The sequence below is a fragment of the Salvelinus alpinus genome, chromosome 2 (genome assembly GCF_045679555.1).
Source record: "Salvelinus alpinus chromosome 2, SLU_Salpinus.1, whole genome shotgun sequence".
In the NCBI taxonomy this organism is placed as follows: domain Eukaryota; kingdom Metazoa; phylum Chordata; class Actinopteri; order Salmoniformes; family Salmonidae; genus Salvelinus; species Salvelinus alpinus.
In genome coordinates, this window is record NC_092087.1 from 115,139,161 (window position 1) to 115,161,496 (window position 22,336).

Consider the following 22,336-nt stretch of genomic DNA (forward strand, 5'->3'; position numbering starts at 1 on the left):
CATAATGTTGCAGTTTTGTTCTCAGTGTACACTGAAAGTTGACTAGTAACAACAACTGGGACACAAAAGTCACCCACCATGAGACCCATTAAATCTGCCCAAGAAGAGGCAAACAAAAGAACTGGTGTTTTTTTTATACGTGCTAACGAGCTATACGTGCTAACGAGCTATACGTGTTAACGAGCTATACGTGCTAAAGTCCAACCTCAAAACATAAATGGAAAAACAAAAGCCTGGAACACCTTTCCCCTTAAGACAACAAATAAATCCTATAATTTTTGTTGGACAAGTTTGCTCACCACCAACAGAAAACAACTTCCATTTCACATTATAATCAACTACAATGCTTCACCTTCTACAATATAAACATAGTGTCTACTGGCTGTCAACAATTAAAAACAAGAAAAAACACGTATTTCTAAATAATAATATACAATCGTATTATTTTTTTCTCCTTTTTCATTCTATAGAATCCTAAAACTCACTAGCTTCTAGAACTCTCGTCCCCTTGGAACGAGCCCAAACAAAACTCATCTCCAATACGGAAAACCGTGCAGTCAAAATAAATTGTGATCCATGGCAACGCAATGGCTAAACGCAAAACTATGACTGCCCACCCTTGAAACAATCAGCAACAAAGTTGTCCTTACCATGGACATGTCTGATTTCAAGAGGAAACTCCTGCAATAACCATAGTAACTTTCCAAATCACTGCGGAGCTTCTCTCTCTTTTCAGAGTTCACTCGATAGGCATGTTGTTGGATCGGGGCCCAGTCCCCAATGTCATGCTCTAGTACATTTGGGTTGGCACATCTGAGAATTAACCCTGATATTCTAAAAGAAGGGCAACAATGTCAATATAATTATACCCGAAAATTGTCAGTTGATTGCATAAATAATTATGATTACTAAAAGTTACATGAATTGTAAATATGAATGATCAAAACCAAATGGACACCCCTTTGTTAATATGTATTGTCAATAATTAACTTAATGGTAAGGCGTGGTATAATAAAAAATATATACATTTTTTTTTGATTGCATAGTCTTATTTTCAACGTCTTTTCAATTACATTGTGCTAGGTGGGATAGCCTCAATGTCAAAACACAGTTTTAACGTGTCCAAATCAATAACCAATATGCAGAAACAGTTTGGGATAAATTGAAAACCTAAACATAACATGTGCTATTTACACAAACATCTGCCACAATAATCATATTTCTTGTATTTTTTTTAAACAAGCTCCTTATAAACTGCACAAGCACCAGAAACGCTGTTTTGACAAGTAGCAATAAATCACTGATATCGATTAGGGGGGAAATCAGGTTGTACGTGATGTTGCAATGCATTTAAATGTAGGGGGTCGCTAAACAAAGGAACGCAACACTAATTTGTCATAACTCATCGATATCATGCTAAAATCATTTGTGTGACAGGAGGGAGATGAGGTTGCACGTCCTGTTAAAACTAGCAGCTCAAAAACCACACTGAATCTGGGAATAATGTGTACATAATGTGTACTCTCATAAATAGTACTCTTTCAATTCAGAGCCTGGATTTTCCCCCTGAGGCTAATATCCATATCATGTTGAAATCAATAGAACAGGGGACAAACATTTAGGGTTCTACATTGTGACATCATTAGAATACTCCTACTACAATGTTAAAACATTCTACATTGTGACATCATTAAAATACTCCTACTACAATGTTAAAACATTCTACATTGTGACATTAATTCATTGACATCATGAAACAACTGCTTCATCTATTTTCTGATGTTTAGTCAGAGATCTTTTATCAGATTAGCTCTGGTCACACCTATAAGATTTCTCTCCTGTGTGTGATCTCTGGTGCACTGTCAGATTGCTAGATGTACTAAAACTCTTCCCACATTGATCACAGCTATAAGGTTTATCTCCAGTGTGTGTTCTCTGGTGTAAAGTCAGATGGCCAGATCTAGTAAAACTCTTCCCACATTGATCACAGCTTTACGATTTCTCTCCTGTGTGTGTTCTCTGGTGCACTGTAAGAGAGCTAGAATGACAAAAACTCTTCCCACATTGATCAAAGCTATACGTTTTCTCTCCTGTGTGTATTCTTTGGTGTATAGTCAGAGAGTCAGATCTAGTAAAACTCTTCCCACATTGATCACAGCTATAAGGTTTATCTCCAGTGTGTGTTCTCTGGTGTAAAGTCAGATGGCCAGATCTAGTAAAACTCTTCCCACATTGATCACAGCTTTACGATTTCTCTCCTGTGTGTATTCTCTTGTGCACTGTCAGCTCTCCAGATCGACCAAAACTCTTCCCACATTGATCACATTTGTAAGGTTTCTCTCCTGTGTGTATTCTCTTGTGCACTGTCAGCGCTCCAGATTGACCGAAACTCTTCCCACATTGATCACAGCTATAAGGTTTCTCTCCTGTGTGGATTCTCTGATGAATTTTAATGCCTGAGGAGGTGAATCTCTTCCCACAGTCAGAGCAGTAGTGAGTTCTCTTCCCTGTGGATCTCTGCAGGTGTTTCTTGAGGTGTTCTGATGTGGAGAGACTCTTCTCTGCCTCGTCAGCATCATGAGGTTGTTGAGGCTCCCCAGAGGATCCACGATAGTCCCGTCTCTCTCCTGGGTGAACAACAAAGTCAGATGATTAAAGGCCCACAACAGCGGAAATCCACTGTAAAAGGTGATGCCAACAGCGTAGCCATGATGTTGTACAGCAATTGACGTCTGTAATGAATGTTAAAATTATTTGACAATTGTCTTAAAATGAGCAATAATAGTCATATTTTAGTAGTAACATCGATGATTGTAGACTAGAAATAAGTTATTCATGTTGTTGAAACTCTAAGCACTGTGCCAGACGACTTTTGGTCTCCAATATAAGCCCCTTTCTGTGTTTAATAAAATTGCGGCACGAGGGCGATGCACATGCAATTTGGTTGTAGAAACTCCTCCCTGCTAATGAGGAGACCGATAGTTATGGATGTACTATATCTGATTAGAGCAAAAAAAATGCAATAAAATGCAAATTAATTACTTAAAAATCATACAATGTGATTTTCTGGATTTCTGTTTTAGATTCCGTCTCTCACAGTTGAAGTGTACCTATGATACAAATTACAGACCTCTACATGCTTTGTAAGTAGGAAAACCTGCAAAATCGTAAGTGTATCAAATACTTCTTCTCCCCACTGTATAGTGTTTTTTTACAAATCCGTCAAGACACCAACTTAGACTTTACAGTGAAATGCTTTACTTACAATTTGGTTGTAGAAACTCCTCCCTGCTAATGAGGAAACCGATAGTTATGGATGTAGTATATCTGGTAATGAGGAAACCACTAGTTATGGATGTAGTATATCTGGTAATGAGGAAACCACTAGTTATGGATGTAGTATATCTGGTAATGAGGAAACCGCTAGTTATGGATGTAGTATATCTGCTAATGAGGAAACCACTAGTTATGGATGTAGTATATCTGGTAATGAGGAAACCACTAGTTATGGATGTAGTATATCTGGTAATGAGGAAACCACTAGTTATGGATGTAGTATATCTGGTAATGAGGAAACCACTAGTTATGGATGTAGTATATCTGGTAATGAGGAAACCACTAGTTATGGATGTAGTATATCTGCTAATGAGGAAACCACTAGTTATGGATGTAGTATATCTGGTAATGAGGAAACCACTAGTTATGGATGTAGTATATCTGGTAATGAGGAAACCACTAGTTATGGATGTAGTATATCTGGTAATGAGGAAACCACTAGTTATGGATATAGTATATCTGGTAAAAAGGAAACCACTAGTTATGGATGTAGTATATCTGGTAATGAAGAAACCACTAGTTATGGATGTAGTATATCTGGTAATGAGGAAACCACTAGTTATGGATGTAGTATATCTGGTAATGAGGAAACCGCTAGTTATAGATGTAGTATATCTGCTAATGAGGAAACCGCCAGTTATGGATGTAGTATATCTGCTAATGAGGAAACCACTAGTTATGGATGTAGTATATCTGGTAATGAGGAAACCACTAGTTATGGATGTAGTATATCTGCCTGGAGCAAAAATGGTGAGCAAAGATTTTAGTTTTCACAATGTATTCTGAATATTACAGCACAAGATCAGGAGTGCTACTCAAGGAAACTCACATTAAGTTCTGTGTCTATTCACTAATTCACCACCGTGGGGGAAAACTCAGGGGAGTTCTCATAGGCTGACAGCAAAAATAGCCTCCATTTCCAGGTTGCTTATAAGTGCATTTCACATTACTTTGGATTATAATTGTAAGGCTCATTTGAATCTCCTGCTTAATATCTGTGTGTTATTGCGGCAAATCAATTGCTTTAAACTGAAACACTTCAACCAGTAAAATGTTCTTAGGCTTTGCCATCAGCCTGACAATGAGGGTTTGTACACTAAGTGTTTGACAAATTGGCCCATAACTTCACCAAACAATAACATAGACCTACTGTAGGACCCATAACTTCACCTAATAACAACATAGACCTACTGTAGAACCCATAACTTCACCTAACAATAACATAGACCTACTGTAGGACCCATAACTTCACCTAACAATAACATAGACCTAGGACTATAAACAATTTAATATTTCAGGTGAAACATGGAAACTAAAATGTCTTTGTCGTGACATTTCATAACCTGGTCACGAGATAATTTTGTGAATAATCCCACTAGGCTACTCTGTAATGTGTTGGCATTCTAAATGTCCTGAATATAGGAAAATAGCTCTGTGTGTTGTACAATAGCCTATCCATCAAGGAACAGTTCTCTACACATTATGAGCCAAGTATCTCTGTGTGTAAACAGACTAACGAGACCCTACAGTAAATCAAGCAGACAATAACATTATAAACATCAATTTGTTAGGGATGTTGGATCCAACGTGGAGCACGGCATAACTGTCTTTACCAGAGTAATGAATGAAGAAGCACTTTGGTTGTTGTTGCATGTTGTGATGTTTGTCATGTGACTGTCATTCAGAAAATGATTTCCTGGATCAGCTGATGATAGATGAACATGTGACTAACTAAACAGCTACAGTATTAAGAATGATGTGTAATTATTGAAGAACCGCGTTAATGACAGTATCCATTTGGGTGTTGTCAATAAAGTTAAGGTGACTCTCGGTTAGAAACATTGGACTTTGCAAACTCTGAAATGATTTGGAATTTCTGTGTCCATGAAAACTGTTTTCCCAGCGTAACATAAGAAGACACTAAATGCGTCAGTTTTGTCAATTTATTCATTGTCTTTCATTTGAAACACTCCTGTCAATGTTGAGTAAGGACGCACACCTGATTAACAAAAAGTAGGACTAGTCTACCTGACAACACATATAGAAGTAGGACTAGTCTACATGGCCTGAGCGCAAATGAAGGCCTATAAATGTGCCCATTTGGGGATGTCTGATAGTATTTCTGATTGTCTTAACGCACCACCACTAATGAGTTGTGGAGCTTCTCAAAGCACATTTCTCTTCACCTCTAACAGCATGTAAACAAAGTCTAATCAAAATCAATTTCAAATGACAATAGTTCCTCAAAGTATTTGAAAAATATTTCCAGCCCTCGCCCTTTCGATAACCACTCATCATGAAAGGAAAAAATGTAATGCTCTGATCCAGTGGAAATGTCATAAAATACCTGATTACTTCTTATCCATTGCACAAATAGCCGACAGCTGTGTCTGTCCCAAACTCACTGGCCGGGAAACACTGAGGGCCCAGAATATTTTATACAATGTTTCAAGTTTGTTGTAGACAGGCCATGTGCAGCCAAAGTGATTTCTAGGATATTTTTATCAGGATATTTTCTAAATGCAGAATGCAATGTTTTTATGTGTTGGCTTTATGTAGGCTATCTTTTACATAGTGGGCTATAAAAGTTACTTTTAGATTTGTATAATTTTCATTTAGATTTAGATAGAATGTAGATTAATCACAGACAATGATTTTGAGATACTATTACAAATTAAATTAAACTGTTACAGTATATTGATGTAATGGCATGAAAATAAATTGGCTGAATATTATACAATGACTTATAACAGTTCTAACAATTTGACCCCCACAGGAAATCTTCACTGGAAATTATAGAATATACTATATAGCCTAGAAACCTGGTTAAACTATCATTATGACATCATGGATGAATTCTAGAATATACTATATATCCTAGAAACCTGGTTAAATTATCATTATGACATCATGGATGAATTCTAGAATATACTATTTAACCTAGAAACCTGGTTAAACTATCATTATGACATCATGGATGAATTCTAGAATATACTATATAACCTAGTTAAACTATCATTATGACATCATGGATGAATTCTAGAATATACTATATAGCCTAGAAACCTGGTTAAACTATCACTATGACATCATGGATGGCCAGTCCTTGTATTCATAGTGGAGTGAATTCAGGGGGTATCCCTGAGCTGGACTCAAACCTGTGCCCAGCGACTGTCAAGCCAACACCTTATAACTGTTACGCCAAGATGTCTGAACTTCTTGACGAGGTTGCTAGGTGTTGAGTTACGGTTTCTACAATAGCTTTCACTATGAATTTGAGTGGTTACACTTCTCCTTTCCCCATCCCTCAGCTGTTTACCAAACCAAGTCTCTGGGCAGCCATTTTGTTGCTGTTTATAAAACCCACACAACCCAGCAATCTGCAGTTCAAACAATAACAAAGCTGTAATTCCACCACTGTTTTGGTAATAAGATGATGGGGATGGATGCATCCATAGGTCTGTCTATGAATTTGAGAGTAGTTAAATGTCTCCATCCCCATCATCTTATTACCAAAACAGTGGTGGAATTACAGCTTTGTTATTGTTGATTTACATTGTTTCTAAACATTGGAGTAAAAAAAGCTTATTCTGGGTTCTGATGGGGTACAACAGTTGAACTAAGCTCATGAGGCATGTGTTATATTCTTCAAGAATCAATGGCTATAAATAAATAATTTAAAAGTCAAAATATGGATGTAGCAATTGCAGATTTCCCCTTTAACACCAAACATCAGTTCAACAACTGCAGAGTTTGTGCCTCTGTATTTGAGACAGTACTTACCAGTGGTAATCACGGCCCGGTTTCTCAAAACCATCTTATGGCTAAGTTCATCGTTAGAACCACTGGATGCCTTAAGATGCGTTTGGGAAACCGGGCCCAGAAATCCAGTTTCCTCCTCCGTTTTGGATGTGACAGTCATCTCCTCCCCCTCCTCTTTCACTCCAAAAACTGCATCCTCCACTTTCTCTTCCTCCTCTTCTTTTACTGTAACGTCCTCCTCCTCTTTCACTCTGAACGCGTCTTCCTCTTTTTTCACTGAAACGTTTTTCTCTTCTTCTTTAACTGTAACAGCCTCAACCTCTACTTCTTGTTTTACTGTGATATCCTCCTCTTCCTCCTCCTCTTTCACGAGAGCTTCTTTCTCCGTCCAGCAGACCTTCTCGTCTTTAGCAGGAGGAGAGTAGCTTAGTGAACTCATGGTCGGGGATAATAGCTAGTTAGCATTAGCGACTAGACTAGTGCTAACTTAACCAGCCAGCTAGTTGACTTACAACGTAAATATTACATTAAATGCGGTAGCTAGTTGTTTCCACATAAGTATGTTTAAATCATAGTGGCAAATAAACCACGAAATTGTCTAAATAACTTGAATGTTCCAACTTTGTTGGCCAGCGAGCTACCGAGGAGGCTGCAGTTGTTGAAGAAGTGTTCCGTCGACTAGATTATACGTCACACTAGAAACATCGCCTGAAAGACACATATCGCCATCTGCTGTCTGGAGGGAGGAAACGCAGTTGAGGAGGGAAAACTTTTTTCTTCTTCATTGAATTATAATATTATAAAGAAGTTTAGGGAAACGTTTTTTCTTCTCCATTAAATAAGAATATTGTAACAATACATCATGTAGATGTATATAATGAACAGACTAGGTTTATACTGCTCCTACATGTTTATGTATTATTATGTGTTATTTATTTCTCCTTTATTTAACCAGGTCGGCCAGTTGAGAACAAGTTCTCATTTACAACTGCAACCTGGCCAAGATAAAGCAAAGCAGTTCGACAAAAATAACAACACAGAGTTACACATGAACAAACATTCAGTCAATAACACAATAGAAGATAGAGAATATATTTTTATGTTTAGAAATATTGTGAAACACGATCATTCCACTATTAATGCAGATATTATGGAAATTTTATTTAAAACATGTAATTAAACTATAATTGTAGCTCCTTTAATTTAGACCCAAAATGTATTTGCTATAATGTGTGCCATTGCCCGGCTATTAAAAGGGAAAGGCGACTATTTGAGCCTCAGCCTTGAATTTAAATTTTATGGAATGTTAACTTTGATTGTCTTCAATGAAAATGACCTTTCAAACATGGAATGCAATGTTGTATGAAACATTATTGTCAAGTGACTTGATGTCTACGGTGCCAAAGAGATTGATAGTTGGGAGTGTCCAGTGTGTTGATATAACGGTAATAATGTCAAACTCCCACTTTTAACAACCATCAGAATTTGTTAAAAAAAGTTATACCCGAGTAGCGCAGCGGTCGAAGGTCCTGCATCGAAGGGCTAGAGGCATCACTACAGACCCGGGTTTGATCCCGGGCTGTACCATAACCTGCTGTGATCGGGAGTCCCATAGGGCAACACACTATAGGCCAAGCGTTGCCCAGGTTAGGGGAGGGTTTGGCCGGGGAGGGTTTGGCCGGGGGGGGGGGCTTTACTACTCTAGCGAATCCTTGTGGCGCCTGCAGGCTGACCTCAGCCGTCAGGTGAACAGTGTTTCCTCCGACATATTGGTGCATCTTCCGGGTTAAGCGGGTAGCTGTTAAGAAGCTGACCTCGGCCGTCAGGTGAACAGTGTTTCCTCCAACATATTGGTGCATCTTCCGGGTTAAGCGGGTAGCTGTTAAGAAGCGCAGTTTGGCTGGTCATGTTTCAGAGGACGCATGACTCGACCTTCGATATATATTATATTATTATTATATAATATATAGATATATTCAATATTTGTATTTTTTATTTTACCTTTATTTATACAGATTTTTCTCATTGAGATAACATCTCTTTTCCAAAAGAGACCTGGTCCAATAGCAGCAGGGGGAACAACGTTTCAGACAAAACAACTTACGTACACAGCATTAAACAAAGCTATTAACACACATGCAGTACAACAATAACATTTTACGTTAAAAACACAAAAGTCTTGACTAAAAACAGCTGTCCTTAAAACAATTACACTTTTCTATACATCGATCAAGTGTTTAAGCTCCACCAACGAAACTAGATCATCAAATTTTTAAATGTTCAGGAGAGAATTCCAGGACCACGGAGCTGAGTAACAATTCTACCTGTTCTAATTTTTTGTTAAAAGCAAATGAGAAGGGGACCGTAGTTGATATTTATTTACCGACCTGACTAAAACAGAACAGAGATAAAATGGCATTTTACCCAAAATGGCCTTAAATATCAATGTATACCAGTGTTTAAGCCTACGCAAGGTCAATGACGACCAGCCAACAGCACTGTAGACATCACAATATCGAAATTGTGGAGAAAAAACGGGGGTAAAATTATTTTAAAAATGCCGAAATTGGTTGTTCCCCACCATTTACAACAACATCACTGAGCACCATCACTGTCTTTCCTTCGTGGATCTCCTGCATGTTTACATATCTGGCATTACTCATCTCATATGTATATACTGTATTCTATCCTATTCTACTGTATCTTAGTAGAGAGATTAAAGTAGATGTGACGTGTCAAAATTTTGATTGATGACCCTATGTGAACTCTATGTGAACTCTATGTGAACCCTATGTAGTGATGACGTGTGCATGTCTTCTGGTCAGGCAAGCCTGGTTAGGTGGGGGCTATGGGGTGAGTAAGGGTCCATTTGACAGGCCGTTAATGATTGATGACCCAAGCCTGATTTATGACCCTATGTAATGATTTATGACCCTATGTCATGTAGAAGGGTGCATGCCCAGGGGGGTTGGTGGGGTTGAGTAAGTGACCATGTGTCAGGTCAACCTGTTACTGTTTCTCACGGTTTGGGTTGGTTAATGCCCCTTATAAAGCCGCTGAACAATTCCTGTTTAAGAGTGCACAAGATAACCCCCTGAATATTAAACAAAAATGACACCTATGCCAATTTTAGGGATGTTATGCTCGGCTTGTCATGAACCCAGTGACCAAAGCCTTGAAGAAGTTCTGTGTGAAGCTCCAGAATGTTTTAAAGGATTTTTGGGTACGAGTGAGGGCCGTATGTCTTACATATTCCACCCTGAGGATTCTACGGTAAAGATATTCACAGACAGTGGATCCAAACCCATTTATCAGGCAAAACCTGGGATTTTTTCTCCTGCTCTGGGGATGAGAGAATGGCTAAAGATGGGTGCGCGCGTGGGGGTGTGTGTGTGTGTGTGTGTGTGTGTGTGTTAGAAACAAGGTCCCTTCGCATTGTGGACATTTCAAGCTTTCAACAACAATAAAACAGCCATCTAAATAATGTTTCTAGGCCTAACACACTGTTGAGTTTCCTATTTAGTTGTCTTTATATGTACATGCACCGAGCTTCCAGGTGGCTCCAGCCTATGGTTGTTCGGTGCATGTACACCGGGGAGATTAGAACCCCAAAGAAAGATCCTAAAGGTAATTTCAGGTTTAGGTTTAGGGTATAATAACTTTAGTGAAACCGCATTTCACCCTATGTACAGACATAGAGAGCCAACACATAAAGGTGTAACAGGGATGAATGGATATTCAATGTACACCAGGGGTCTTATGTAACAAGCAATACGTGTTAAATATGGGGGCCACAGTCAATCATGACAGCCTCTTTAGGAAAGGCCTTTACTTATGACTTAAACAGAATAATTTTATACCCATCTTATTCATTAATGCTGTGGGATAAATCAGGTGTTTCTAGGTGGGCTTAAACAAATCTACAGTGAAACAAAAGTGTACATTTTACACATATGTTTATTGACTTTTAAAAAGATCACAGGAACATGACAGATATAGTGGAGATGTATGCTCCAAAAGCGGCTATTGGATATTCAATGTACAACAATAGTCTTATGTAACCAGCAATACGTGTTAAATATGGGCCACAGTCAATCAAGACAGCCTCTTTTTCGAAAGGCCTTTACTTATGACTTAAACAGAATAATTTTATACCCATCTTATTCATTAATGCTGTGGGATAAATCAGGTGTTTCTAGATGGGCTTAAACAAATCTACAGTGAAACAAAAGTGTACATTTTACACATATGTTTATTGACTTTTAAAAAGACCACAGGAACATGACCGATATAGTGGAGATGCATGCTACACAAATCTGCTAGTGGATATTCAATGTACAACAATAGTCTTAGGTAACAAGCAATACGTGTTAAATAAGGGCCACAGTCAATCATGACAGCCTCTTTATGAAAGGCCTTTACTTATGACTTAAACAGATTCATTTTCTACCCATCTTATTCATTAATGCTGTGGGATAAATCAGGTGTTTCTAGGTGGGCTTAAACAAATCTACAGTGAAACAAAAGTGTACATTTTACACATATGTTTATTGACTTTTAAAAAGACCACAGGAACATGACCGATATAGTGGAGATGCATGCTACACAAATCTGCTAGTGGATATTCAATGTACAACAATAGTCTTAGGTAACAAGCAATACGTGTTAAATAAGGGCCACAGTCAATCATGACAGCCTCTTTATGAAAGGCCTTTACTTATGACTTAAACAGATTCATTTTCTACCCATCTTATTCATTAATGCTGTGGGATAAATCAGGTGTTTCTAGGTGGGCTTAAACAAATCTACAGTGAAACAAAAGTGTACATTTTACACATATGTTTATTGACTTTTTAAAAAACCACAGGAACATGACCGATATAGTGGAGATGCATGCTACACAAATCTGCTAGGGGATATTCAATGTACAACAATAGTCTTAGGTAACAAGCAATACGGGTTAAATAAGGCCCACAGTCAATCATGACAGCCTCTTTATGAAAGGCCTTTACTTATGACTTAAACAGATTCATTTTATACCCATCTTATTCATTAATGCTGTGGGCATACCCCAGGATTTACATGCCGGACGGATTATCTACCCATGGAGGGAAAACTTACGGAGCTTTGAGGGAGTGTGCAAGCGTTTTAGCGATCGGATAATGGTCAGGGCTAACCAGGACCTATATCTGTAAGAAAGGCATAGTAAAAGACATTTATTATGAAAGGCTATAAACTGTATGTACTAAATATTGTGAATTAAATAAATGGTTTTAAAATTGTATCTCACCTTTTAACGATAGGAATAAGTCCTTTCCATCTATCACCAAGCATGCCCCCGGAGAAAAAAACTTGCGGAAAAAAAGCCATGTGCGCGCGTATGTGTGTGCGGGAGTGTGCTGTAGTGGCTGTGTGTGTGTGTTTCAAAAACAGAAAAAGGGGCGGGGTGTGTGTTCAAACGACCCCCATGCATCTGCGCTCAAGGCTCTTTCTCTCTCTCTCTCTCTCTCTCTCTCTCTCTCTCTCTATGCCGGGGGTCGTTTGAAACCAAGGTTTACACTATCCTGCAAAACAGATGCCTACCCCCCAACAAAAATATTGTGTCTTACGCCTCCTAAACACGAAGGCCTTTCAAAAACTATTTTTTTTAGGTGGGCTAAAAAGTCATTCATCCCAGCGATGTCGAGACCTCCCCAACCCCAGCATCTAGGTGCTAGCACCCCGGAGATTTTAGAATATCCAAAAGGATCCTAATGTTTAGACACCCCCAATCCCATGTGTTTGAAAAAAATTGCAGAGTAATCAAATATACCGGATAGCGCCCGAAAAAAAAAAAAAAAAACCCGTCACCCCCTGCTTTGTAAACTCATTCCGTACTATCACTACTTTTGAGCCAAGGCCGCAAACTTCTCAACGAGTCTAGTGAAACAGATAGTTTCCCACTCTGTTCGCATCGTTTTAGTGCAGTTCGTGAAAACGTATATATTAGATTTGGGATGCGGGGACTTGTTTGAACATTAATGATATTATTGTAATATTAAACAGGAGTAATAGGTGTTTTAAAACGATGACCAAAATTATTATTTTATTTAAGTCAAATGCACATATTCATGTAATTTAAAACGTTCGCAGGATATGCAACATTAAGCCAACTGCATTCCGGGGATAAATGATATGGAACCGCCTTCATTAGAATGGAATTCCGAAGAGCAACGGAGGGACACAGAATTTTACGAGATATCTATATGTCAACTGTATGTATTTTTTATGATAAAATGTACACCCGACATCGAAAATCAGACAACCCTGGAGGACATGATCGAAACGGAAGGGGTACCCCCGGAACATGAAGAGTAAAACATTGAATTCGGACGATTTCCCCGCTTCAAATGACATTTCGGAGGTCTATGATTTGCGGTTGTTTGTGATGGGCAGAAAACAGGTTAAGGAAAACTCCGAGCCTGAAACAACATTCAGTCATGCTATTCTAAAACAGGAAGACAACGATTTTTACAGATATTCAGAAACAGATGGACAATAATTATCATTATAATTTGTTTTTTAAATATATTTTTTTTTTAGGCCATATGTTAAATGGACGTATTCTTATAAGTTAAAATGTATCTATTTCGTATAAATACATGTTAACATTATCTAACGTCTGTATGATACCCAGAGGCTACAGGGCATAATGGATTGGGAACAGACAGATTTAGACGGGGATTCTCAGAAGCAAACTACGTCCGGTCCTTTACGTGCCCCTTCACTAATACACTATTTTCGGCGTAAATCCCCCCACCCGACTACGGAAGAGCAGATGAAACAGAGACAATTCTGCGGGCTTGTACTGAAGGCCTTAACCTAGCTCCAAACACAAGCCAGCAGACCAGGACAGATAAAACGATAGACGTTGAATCTTTCCTTCCTCATGGAACTTTTTTGAAGGGGAGTTGAATATTAGAGGTGATGTTTGTATATATATATATATTATCTAAGAATGATTGGTATTAATTCTAGGCCTTTACATGTATGTTTTTAAAAATGAAGGCTATTTATACAATGAAACATTGTTTTTATTCATACTGTTTGTAAACAATAGCTTCTGCCCCCTCGGGGTCTACTTGAACCGCTTATTAAATCAGACCTCTCAGACCAGAAAGTATGATTAGAAACCATGGCCAACTATATTCAATCTGTGATTAGAAGCGATAATTAGAAGCTATGACAAAACTATGATCAAACTATGATAATAAACTATGAACAACTATGAAGACAGGGCTGTATGTGTGTGAATGAGGAGCTATTATTTAAGGGTGTAATATTACTCTCTCTCTCTCTCTGCCAGGCTATGAAAAAGACAAGAGAAAGGACAGGGACTCCTGAATGTTGATAGGTCTTAGATTTTTATAGACAGGGTATCTGTAAAACACAATGTGACAACTAATGAAGATGCAAAAAGGGGTTTTCAGAAATATATTTGGTTGACAGATTTGTATTATTATAAAAAGTAATATAAAAATGATTAGAATCTTTAGTATTATTATGTTACATGCGAGACATACCCAGAAATGTCAGCGTAGACAACTTACAAGAATGTGTTTACCAGGCCGTGATGAAAACCTTTTAAAGGAGCTTTAATTCAAACATGCAAAGATATATATATGATACAATTACCAACGTTAAAAACTGTTGTTACAATATCACAAATAATGTTTCTCGGACTAACACACTGTAGAGTTTCCTATATACTAAAGAACAATCACTAAGACAAAACACAAAAAGTTGTAATACAATCAGTATACAGGGCATTCGATAGGGAATACAGGTACATTTTGAAAGATTATGATGTTGATGTGATTAAAAAAAAAAAATCATTTCTCAATTTAGGATAATACGGTTTATTTTATACTTTACTTAAATTGTATTATTTATCTTGCCTCATACCAGGCTAATACACTACCAAGCCATGCAAACAGCTAGGGAATTAACCCAGAACAGTTGTGGGTCTTTTTTTTTTTTTTTGTCTTTTTTTTTTGAACAATAAATGATCAAGAATACCAATAGGCGTGATCTGATCCTCAAACCTATCACGACATCCTAGAATGCACAGACATATGCAAAACCATAAAACTCTGACAAGAAAACAATGAAAATCTTAACATGACTACAAGCCCTGCCATTATTTTTTAGTTACCATCCACCCAATGGTTGAATTTGGTACTTTTTCTATGTAGATGCACCGAGCCTCCAAGTGGCTGGAGACATACAACAGGCTAAAATAAAATGACCCAGTATGTGAAAAGCTGGGGGTCAAATGTATTTTTTATGTTTGGTTTTTGTTACAACCAACAGGGCTTCCTAACATTCGACATAACTAGTAAGCCTTACGCGGGAGATTAGTACTCATAAGTAATAGGGGGTAAGAAAGATCATAAAGGTCATTTCATATTTCGGTTTAGGGCATTAATAACTTTAGGGAAAACAATATTCACACTATGGGGATTATAAACATGGTAGAGAGCCATCACATCATGATGTAACAGGGATGAGTGGCGATTCAAAGTACAACAGGAGTCTTCTGGAAACTGCAATACGTGTTAAATATGTTTTACATACAGCCAAGACTGAGTGGTTTCACAAACTCCCTTTAAAGGTTTTGTAAGAAAGTTGTAACAGGCCTCATTCACCAGTCTAGAGATTAACCTAGAGACACCAAAAACATCAACGTTTAGAGCAGCTTGGAGATTATTCCCCATGTAAGGTGGGCAAAGAGCTGATTTACCTAACCCTGTACATACCAAAGGAATTTCCAGAGTTAGCAAACCCTGACACTGGGTATGATAACTCTGACTCGTATGTCTAAGGATTATTGTAGATGTTTACACCTGAGGGAGTTTACAGTAGGTCACTTAGATGTATAAAGGCAAAGAGAGCACCAAATTTACCTACGTGACCTCAAAGGACAGCCTACTTTATAATAGAGAATGCAGGGATGTGTACTGAACATGTACCCCTTATAAAACATAGCGATCTAAGGTCAAATGTATCTAAAGTTTTTAATGAAGTGGCCGCTGCATTTAATTTAGATTACTTCAACATAGTCTAGAACCAGTAAGACCATTGATTGAATGATCTGCTTTGTGCTATTGAGCAAGAGGCCTGACCCATTTCTATGTATAATACTTAGTTTTTACACGTATTCTATAATGATTGAAAGTCAATAAAGATTTGATGCAAAATAATGAAAGCATAATGTAGTTCATTCTGTGCTGTTCTACATTGTGGTGGGACAAACTTATGTTTTCCTGGAAGGGTAGGCTTTCATGAATGGGGTCAAAATAAAATATGCTAGAAGCGATAGAACCATGGATGTATTTCCCTGAAACCAAGTGTGAATATCATTGGTAACTCACGTATCATGGTCCAACGATAGGTGTTTCATTCTGTGGACTGAAAATAATTCTAATGATTGAAGTGTATGTACCTAATATGTTGTACTAGTATATACGTTAAGGTGACTTAAAAAAATAAAATAAAAAACATATTTATGTGTTAGTTCATTAAGAATCTTTATATAATTTTTTATATTCAGCTTCTTAATGAACTAACACATAAATATGTTTTTTATTTTATTTTTTTAAGTCACCTTAACGTATATACTAGTACAACATATTAGGTACATACACTTCAATCATTAGAATTATTTTCAGTCCACAGAATGAAACACCTATCGTTGGACCATGATACGTGAGTTACCAATGATATTCACACTTGGTTTCAGGGAAATACATCCATGGTTCTATCGCTTCTAGCATATTTTATTTTGACCCCATTCATGAAAGCCTACCCTTCCAGGAAAACATAAGTTTGTCCCACCACAATGTAGAACAGCACAGAATGAACTACATTATGCTTTCATTATTTTGCATCAAATCTTTATTGACTTTCAATCATTATAGAATACGTGTAAAAACTAAGTATTATACATAGAAATGGGTCAGGCCTCTTGCTCAATAGCACAAAGCAGATCATTCAATCAATGGTCTTACTGGTTCTAGACTATGTTGAAGTAATCTAAATTAAATGCAGCGGCCACTTCATTAAAAACTTTAGATACATTTGACCTTAGATCGCTATGTTTTATAAGGGGTACATGTTCAGTACACATCCCTGCATTCTCTATTATAAAGTAGGCTGTCCTTTGAGGTCACGTAGGTAAATTTGGTGCTCTCTTTGCCTTTATACATCTAAGTGACCTACTGTAAACTCCCTCAGGTGTAAACATCTACAATAATCCTTAGACATACGAGTCAGAGTTATCATACCCAGTGTCAGGGTTTGCTAACTCTGGAAATTCCTTTGGTATGTACAGGGTTAGGTAAATCAGCTCTTTGCCCACCTTACATGGGGAATAATCTCCAAGCTGCTCTAAACGTTGATGTTTTTGGTGTCTCTAGGTTAATCTCTAGACTGGTGAATGAGGCCTGTTACAACTTTCTTACAAAACCTTTAAAGGGAGTTTGTGAAACCACTCAGTCTTGGCTGTATGTAAAACATATTTAACACGTATTGCAGTTTCCAGAAGACTCCTGTTGTACTTTGAATCGCCACTCATCCCTGTTACATCATGATGTGATGGCTCTCTACCATGTTTATAATCCCCATAGTGTGAATATTGTTTTCCCTAAAGTTATTAATGCCCTAAACCGAAATATGAAATGACCTTTATGATCTTTCTTACCCCCTATTACTTATGAGTACTAATCTCCCGCGTAAGGCTTACTAGTTATGTCGAATGTTAGGAAGCCCTGTTGGTTGTAACAAAAACCAAACATAAAAAATACATTTGACCCCCAGCTTTTCACATACTGGGTCATTTTATTTTAGCCTGTTGTATGTCTCCAGCCACTTGGAGGCTCGGTGCATCTACATAGAAAAAGTACCAAATTCAACCATTGGGTGGATGGTAACTAAAAAATAATGGCAGGGCTTGTAGTCATGTTAAGATTTTCATTGTTTTCTTGTCAGAGTTTTATGGTTTTGCATATGTCTGTGCATTCTAGGATGTCGTGATAGGTTTGAGGATCAGATCACGCCTATTGGTATTCTTGATCATTTATTGTTCAAAAAAAAAAAAAGAAAAAAAAAAAAAAAAAGACCCACAACTGTTCTGGGTTAATTCCCTAGCTGTTTGCATGGCTTGGTAGTGTATTAGCCTGGTATGAGGCAAGATAAATAATACAATTTAAGTAAAGTATAAAATAAACCGTATTATCCTAAATTGAGAAATGATTTTTTTTTTTTAATCACATCAACATCATAATCTTTCAAAATGTACCTGTATTCCCTATCGAATGCCCTGTATACTGATTGTATTACAACTTTTTGTGTTTTGTCTTAGTGATTGTTCTTTAGTATATAGGAAACTCTACAGTGTGTTAGTCCGAGAAACATTATTTGTGATATTGTAACAACAGTTTTTAACGTTGGTAATTGTATCATATATATATCTTTGCATGTTTGAATTAAAGCTCCTTTAAAAGGTTTTCATCACGGCCTGGTAAACACATTCTTGTAAGTTGTCTACGCTGACATTTCTGGGTATGTCTCGCATGTAACATAATAATACTAAAGATTCTAATCATTTTTATATTACTTTTTATAATAATACAAATCTGTCAACCAAATATATTTCTGAAAACCCCTTTTTGCATCTTCATTAGTTGTCACATTGTGTTTTACAGATACCCTGTCTATAAAAATCTAAGACCTATCAACATTCAGGAGTCCCTGTCCTTTCTCTTGTCTTTTTCATAGCCTGGCAGAGAGAGAGAGAGAGTAATATTACACCCTTAAATAATAGCTCCTCATTCACACACATACAGCCCTGTCTTCATAGTTGTTCATAGTTTATTATCATAGTTTGATCATAGTTTTGTCATAGCTTCTAATTATCGCTTCTAATCACAGATTGAATATAGTTGGCCATGGTTTCTAATCATACTTTCTGGTCTGAGAGGTCTGATTTAATAAGCGGTTCAAGTAGACCCCGAGGGGGCAGAAGCTATTGTTTACAAACAGTATGAATAAAAACAATGTTTCATTGTATAAATAGCCTTCATTTTTAAAAACATACATGTAAAGGCCTAGAATTAATACCAATCATTCTTAGATAATATATATATATATACAAACATCACCTCTAATATTCAACTCCCCTTCAAAAAAGTTCCATGAGGAAGGAAAGATTCAACGTCTATCGTTTTATCTGTCCTGGTCTGCTGGCTTGTGTTTGGAGCTAGGTTAAGGCCTTCAGTACAAGCCCGCAGAATTGTCTCTGTTTCATCTGCTCTTCCGTAGTCGGGTGGGGGGATTTACGCCGAAAATAGTGTATTAGTGAAGGGGCACGTAAAGGACCGGACGTAGTTTGCTTCTGAGAATCCCCGTCTAAATCTGTCTGTTCCCAATCCATTATGCCCTGTAGCCTCTGGGTATCATACAGACGTTAGATAATGTTAACATGTATTTATACGAAATAGATACATTTTAACTTATAAGAATACGTCCATTTAACATATGGCCTAAAAAAAAAATATATTTAAAAAACAAATTATAATGATAATTATTGTCCATCTGTTTCTGAATATCTGTAAAAATCGTTGTCTTCCTGTTTTAGAATAGCATGACTGAATGTTGTTTCAGGCTCGGAGTTTTCCTTAACCTGTTTTCTGCCCATCACAAACAACCGCAAATCATAGACCTCCGAAATGTCATTTGAAGCGGGGAAATCGTCCGAATTCAATGTTTTACTCTTCATGTTCCGGGGGTACCCCTTCCGTTTCGATCATGTCCTCCAGGGTTGTCTGATTTTCGATGTCGGGTGTACATTTTATCATAAAAAATACATACAGTTGACATATAGATATCTCGTAAAATTCTGTGTCCCTCCGTTGCTCTTCGGAATTCCATTCTAATGAAGGCGGTTCCATATCATTTATCCCCGGAATGCAGTTGGCTTAATGTTGCATATCCTGCGAACGTTTTAAATTACATGAATATGTGCATTTGACTTAAATAAAATAATAATTTTGGTCATCGTTTTAAAACACCTATTACTCCTGTTTAATATTACAATAATATCATTAATGTTCAAACAAGTCCCCGCATCCCAAATCTAATATATACGTTTTCACGAACTGCACTAAAACGATGCGAACAGAGTGGGAAACTATCTGTTTCACTAGACTCGTTGAGAAGTTTGCGGCCTTGGCTCAAAAGTAGTGATAGTACGGAATGAGTTTACAAAGCAGGGGGTGACGGGTTTTTTTTTTTTTTTTTCGGGCGCTATCCGGTATATTTGATTACTCTGCAATTTTTTTCAAACACATGGGATTGGGGGTGTCTAAACATTAGGATCCTTTTGGATATTCTAAAATCTCCGGGGTGCTAGCACCTAGATGCTGGGGTTGGGGAGGTCTCGACATCGCTGGGATGAATGACTTTTTAGCCCACCTAAAAAAAATAGTTTTTGAAAGGCCTTCGTGTTTAGGAGGCGTAAGACACAATATTTTTGTTGGGGGGTAGGCATCTGTTTTGCAGGATAGTGTAAACCTTGGTTTCAAACGACCCCCGGCATAGAGAGAGAGAGAGAGAGAGAGAGAGAGAGAGAGAGAAAGAGCCTTGAGCGCAGATGCATGGGGGTCGTTTGAACACACACCCCGCCCCTTTTTCTGTTTTTGAAACACACACACACAGCCACTACAGCACACTCCCGCACACACATACGCGCGCACATGGCTTTTTTTCCGCAAGTTTTTTTCTCCGGGGGCATGCTTGGTGATAGATGGAAAGGACTTATTCCTATCGTTAAAAGGTGAGATACAATTTTAAAACCATTTATTTAATTCACAATATTTAGTACATACAGTTTATAGCCTTTCATAATAAATGTCTTTTACTATGCCTTTCTTACAGATATAGGTCCTGGTTAGCCCTGACCATTATCCGATCGCTAAAACGCTTGCACACTCCCTCAAAGCTCCGTAAGTTTTCCCTCCATGGGTAGATAATCCGTCCGGCATGTAAATCCTGGGGTATGCCCACAGCATTAATGAATAAGATGGGTATAAAATGAATCTGTTTAAGTCATAAGTAAAGGCCTTTCATAAAGAGGCTGTCATGATTGACTGTGGGCCTTATTTAACCCGTATTGCTTGTTACCTAAGACTATTGTTGTACATTGAATATCCCCTAGCAGATTTGTGTAGCATGCATCTCCACTATATCGGTCATGTTCCTGTGGTTTTTTAAAAAGTCAATAAACATATGTGTAAAATGTACACTTTTGTTTCACTGTAGATTTGTTTAAGCCCACCTAGAAACACCTGATTTATCCCACAGCATTAATGAATAAGATGGGTAGAAAATGAATCTGTTTAAGTCATAAGTAAAGGCCTTTCATAAAGAGGCTGTCATGATTGACTGTGGCCCTTATTTAACACGTATTGCTTGTTACCTAAGACTATTGTTGTACATTGAATATCCACTAGCAGATTTGTGTAGCATGCATCTCCACTATATCGGTCATGTTCCTGTGGTCTTTTTAAAAGTCAATAAACATATGTGTAAAATGTACACTTTTGTTTCACTGTAGATTTGTTTAAGCCCACCTAGAAACACCTGATTTATCCCACAGCATTAATGAATAAGATGGGTAGAAAATGAATCTGTTTAAGTCATAAGTAAAGGCCTTTCATAAAGAGGCTGTCATGATTGACTGTGGCCCTTATTTAACACGTATTGCTTGTTACCTAAGACTATTGTTGTACATTGAATATCCACTAGCAGATTTGTGTAGCATGCATCTCCACTATATCGGTCATGTTCCTGTGGTCTTTTTAAAAGTCAATAAACATATGTGTAAAATGTACACTTTTGTTTCACTGTAGATTTGTTTAAGCCCATCTAGAAACACCTGATTTATCCCACAGCATTAATGAATAAGATGGGTATAAAATTATTCTGTTTAAGTCATAAGTAAAGGCCTTTCGAAAAAGAGGCTGTCTTGATTGACTGTGGCCCATATTTAACACGTATTGCTGGTTACATAAGACTATTGTTGTACATTGAATATCCAATAGCCGCTTTTGGAGCATACATCTCCACTATATCTGTCATGTTCCTGTGATCTTTTTAAAAGTCAATAAACATATGTGTAAAATGTACACTTTTGTTTCAC

At 37.4% G+C, this 22,336-nt stretch overlaps 3 protein-coding genes and 1 long non-coding RNA gene across 4 annotated transcripts in view; 2 read left to right on the forward strand and 2 right to left on the reverse strand.

The window, feature by feature from the left end:
• The window catches only part of LOC139548778 (zinc finger protein ZFP2-like), a 497,157-nt gene that overhangs the window by 361,658 nt on the left and 113,163 nt on the right, over positions 1 to 22,336 (reverse strand). The gene's annotated exons all lie outside the window — the stretch shown is intronic.
• LOC139548755 (zinc finger protein ZFP2-like) overlaps positions 1 to 22,336 on the forward strand; it is a 154,774-nt gene that overhangs the window by 46,824 nt on the left and 85,614 nt on the right. The window lies entirely within an intron of this gene.
• On the reverse strand, positions 152 to 7,749 carry LOC139549735 (zinc finger protein 3-like). Its single transcript, XM_071360448.1, has 2 exons — positions 7,120 to 7,749; positions 152 to 2,627 (listed from the first exon to the last, which is right to left on the reverse strand). Exons 1-2 carry the CDS (start codon positions 7,535 to 7,537, stop codon positions 2,245 to 2,247), a joined length of 801 nt encoding a protein of 266 aa, XP_071216549.1. The 5' UTR covers positions 7,538 to 7,749; the 3' UTR covers positions 152 to 2,244.
• Positions 17,811 to 22,322, forward strand: LOC139550418 (uncharacterized). Its single transcript, XR_011670032.1, has 2 exons — positions 17,811 to 20,971; positions 21,073 to 22,322. It is a non-coding gene; the product is annotated as an uncharacterized lncRNA (long non-coding RNA).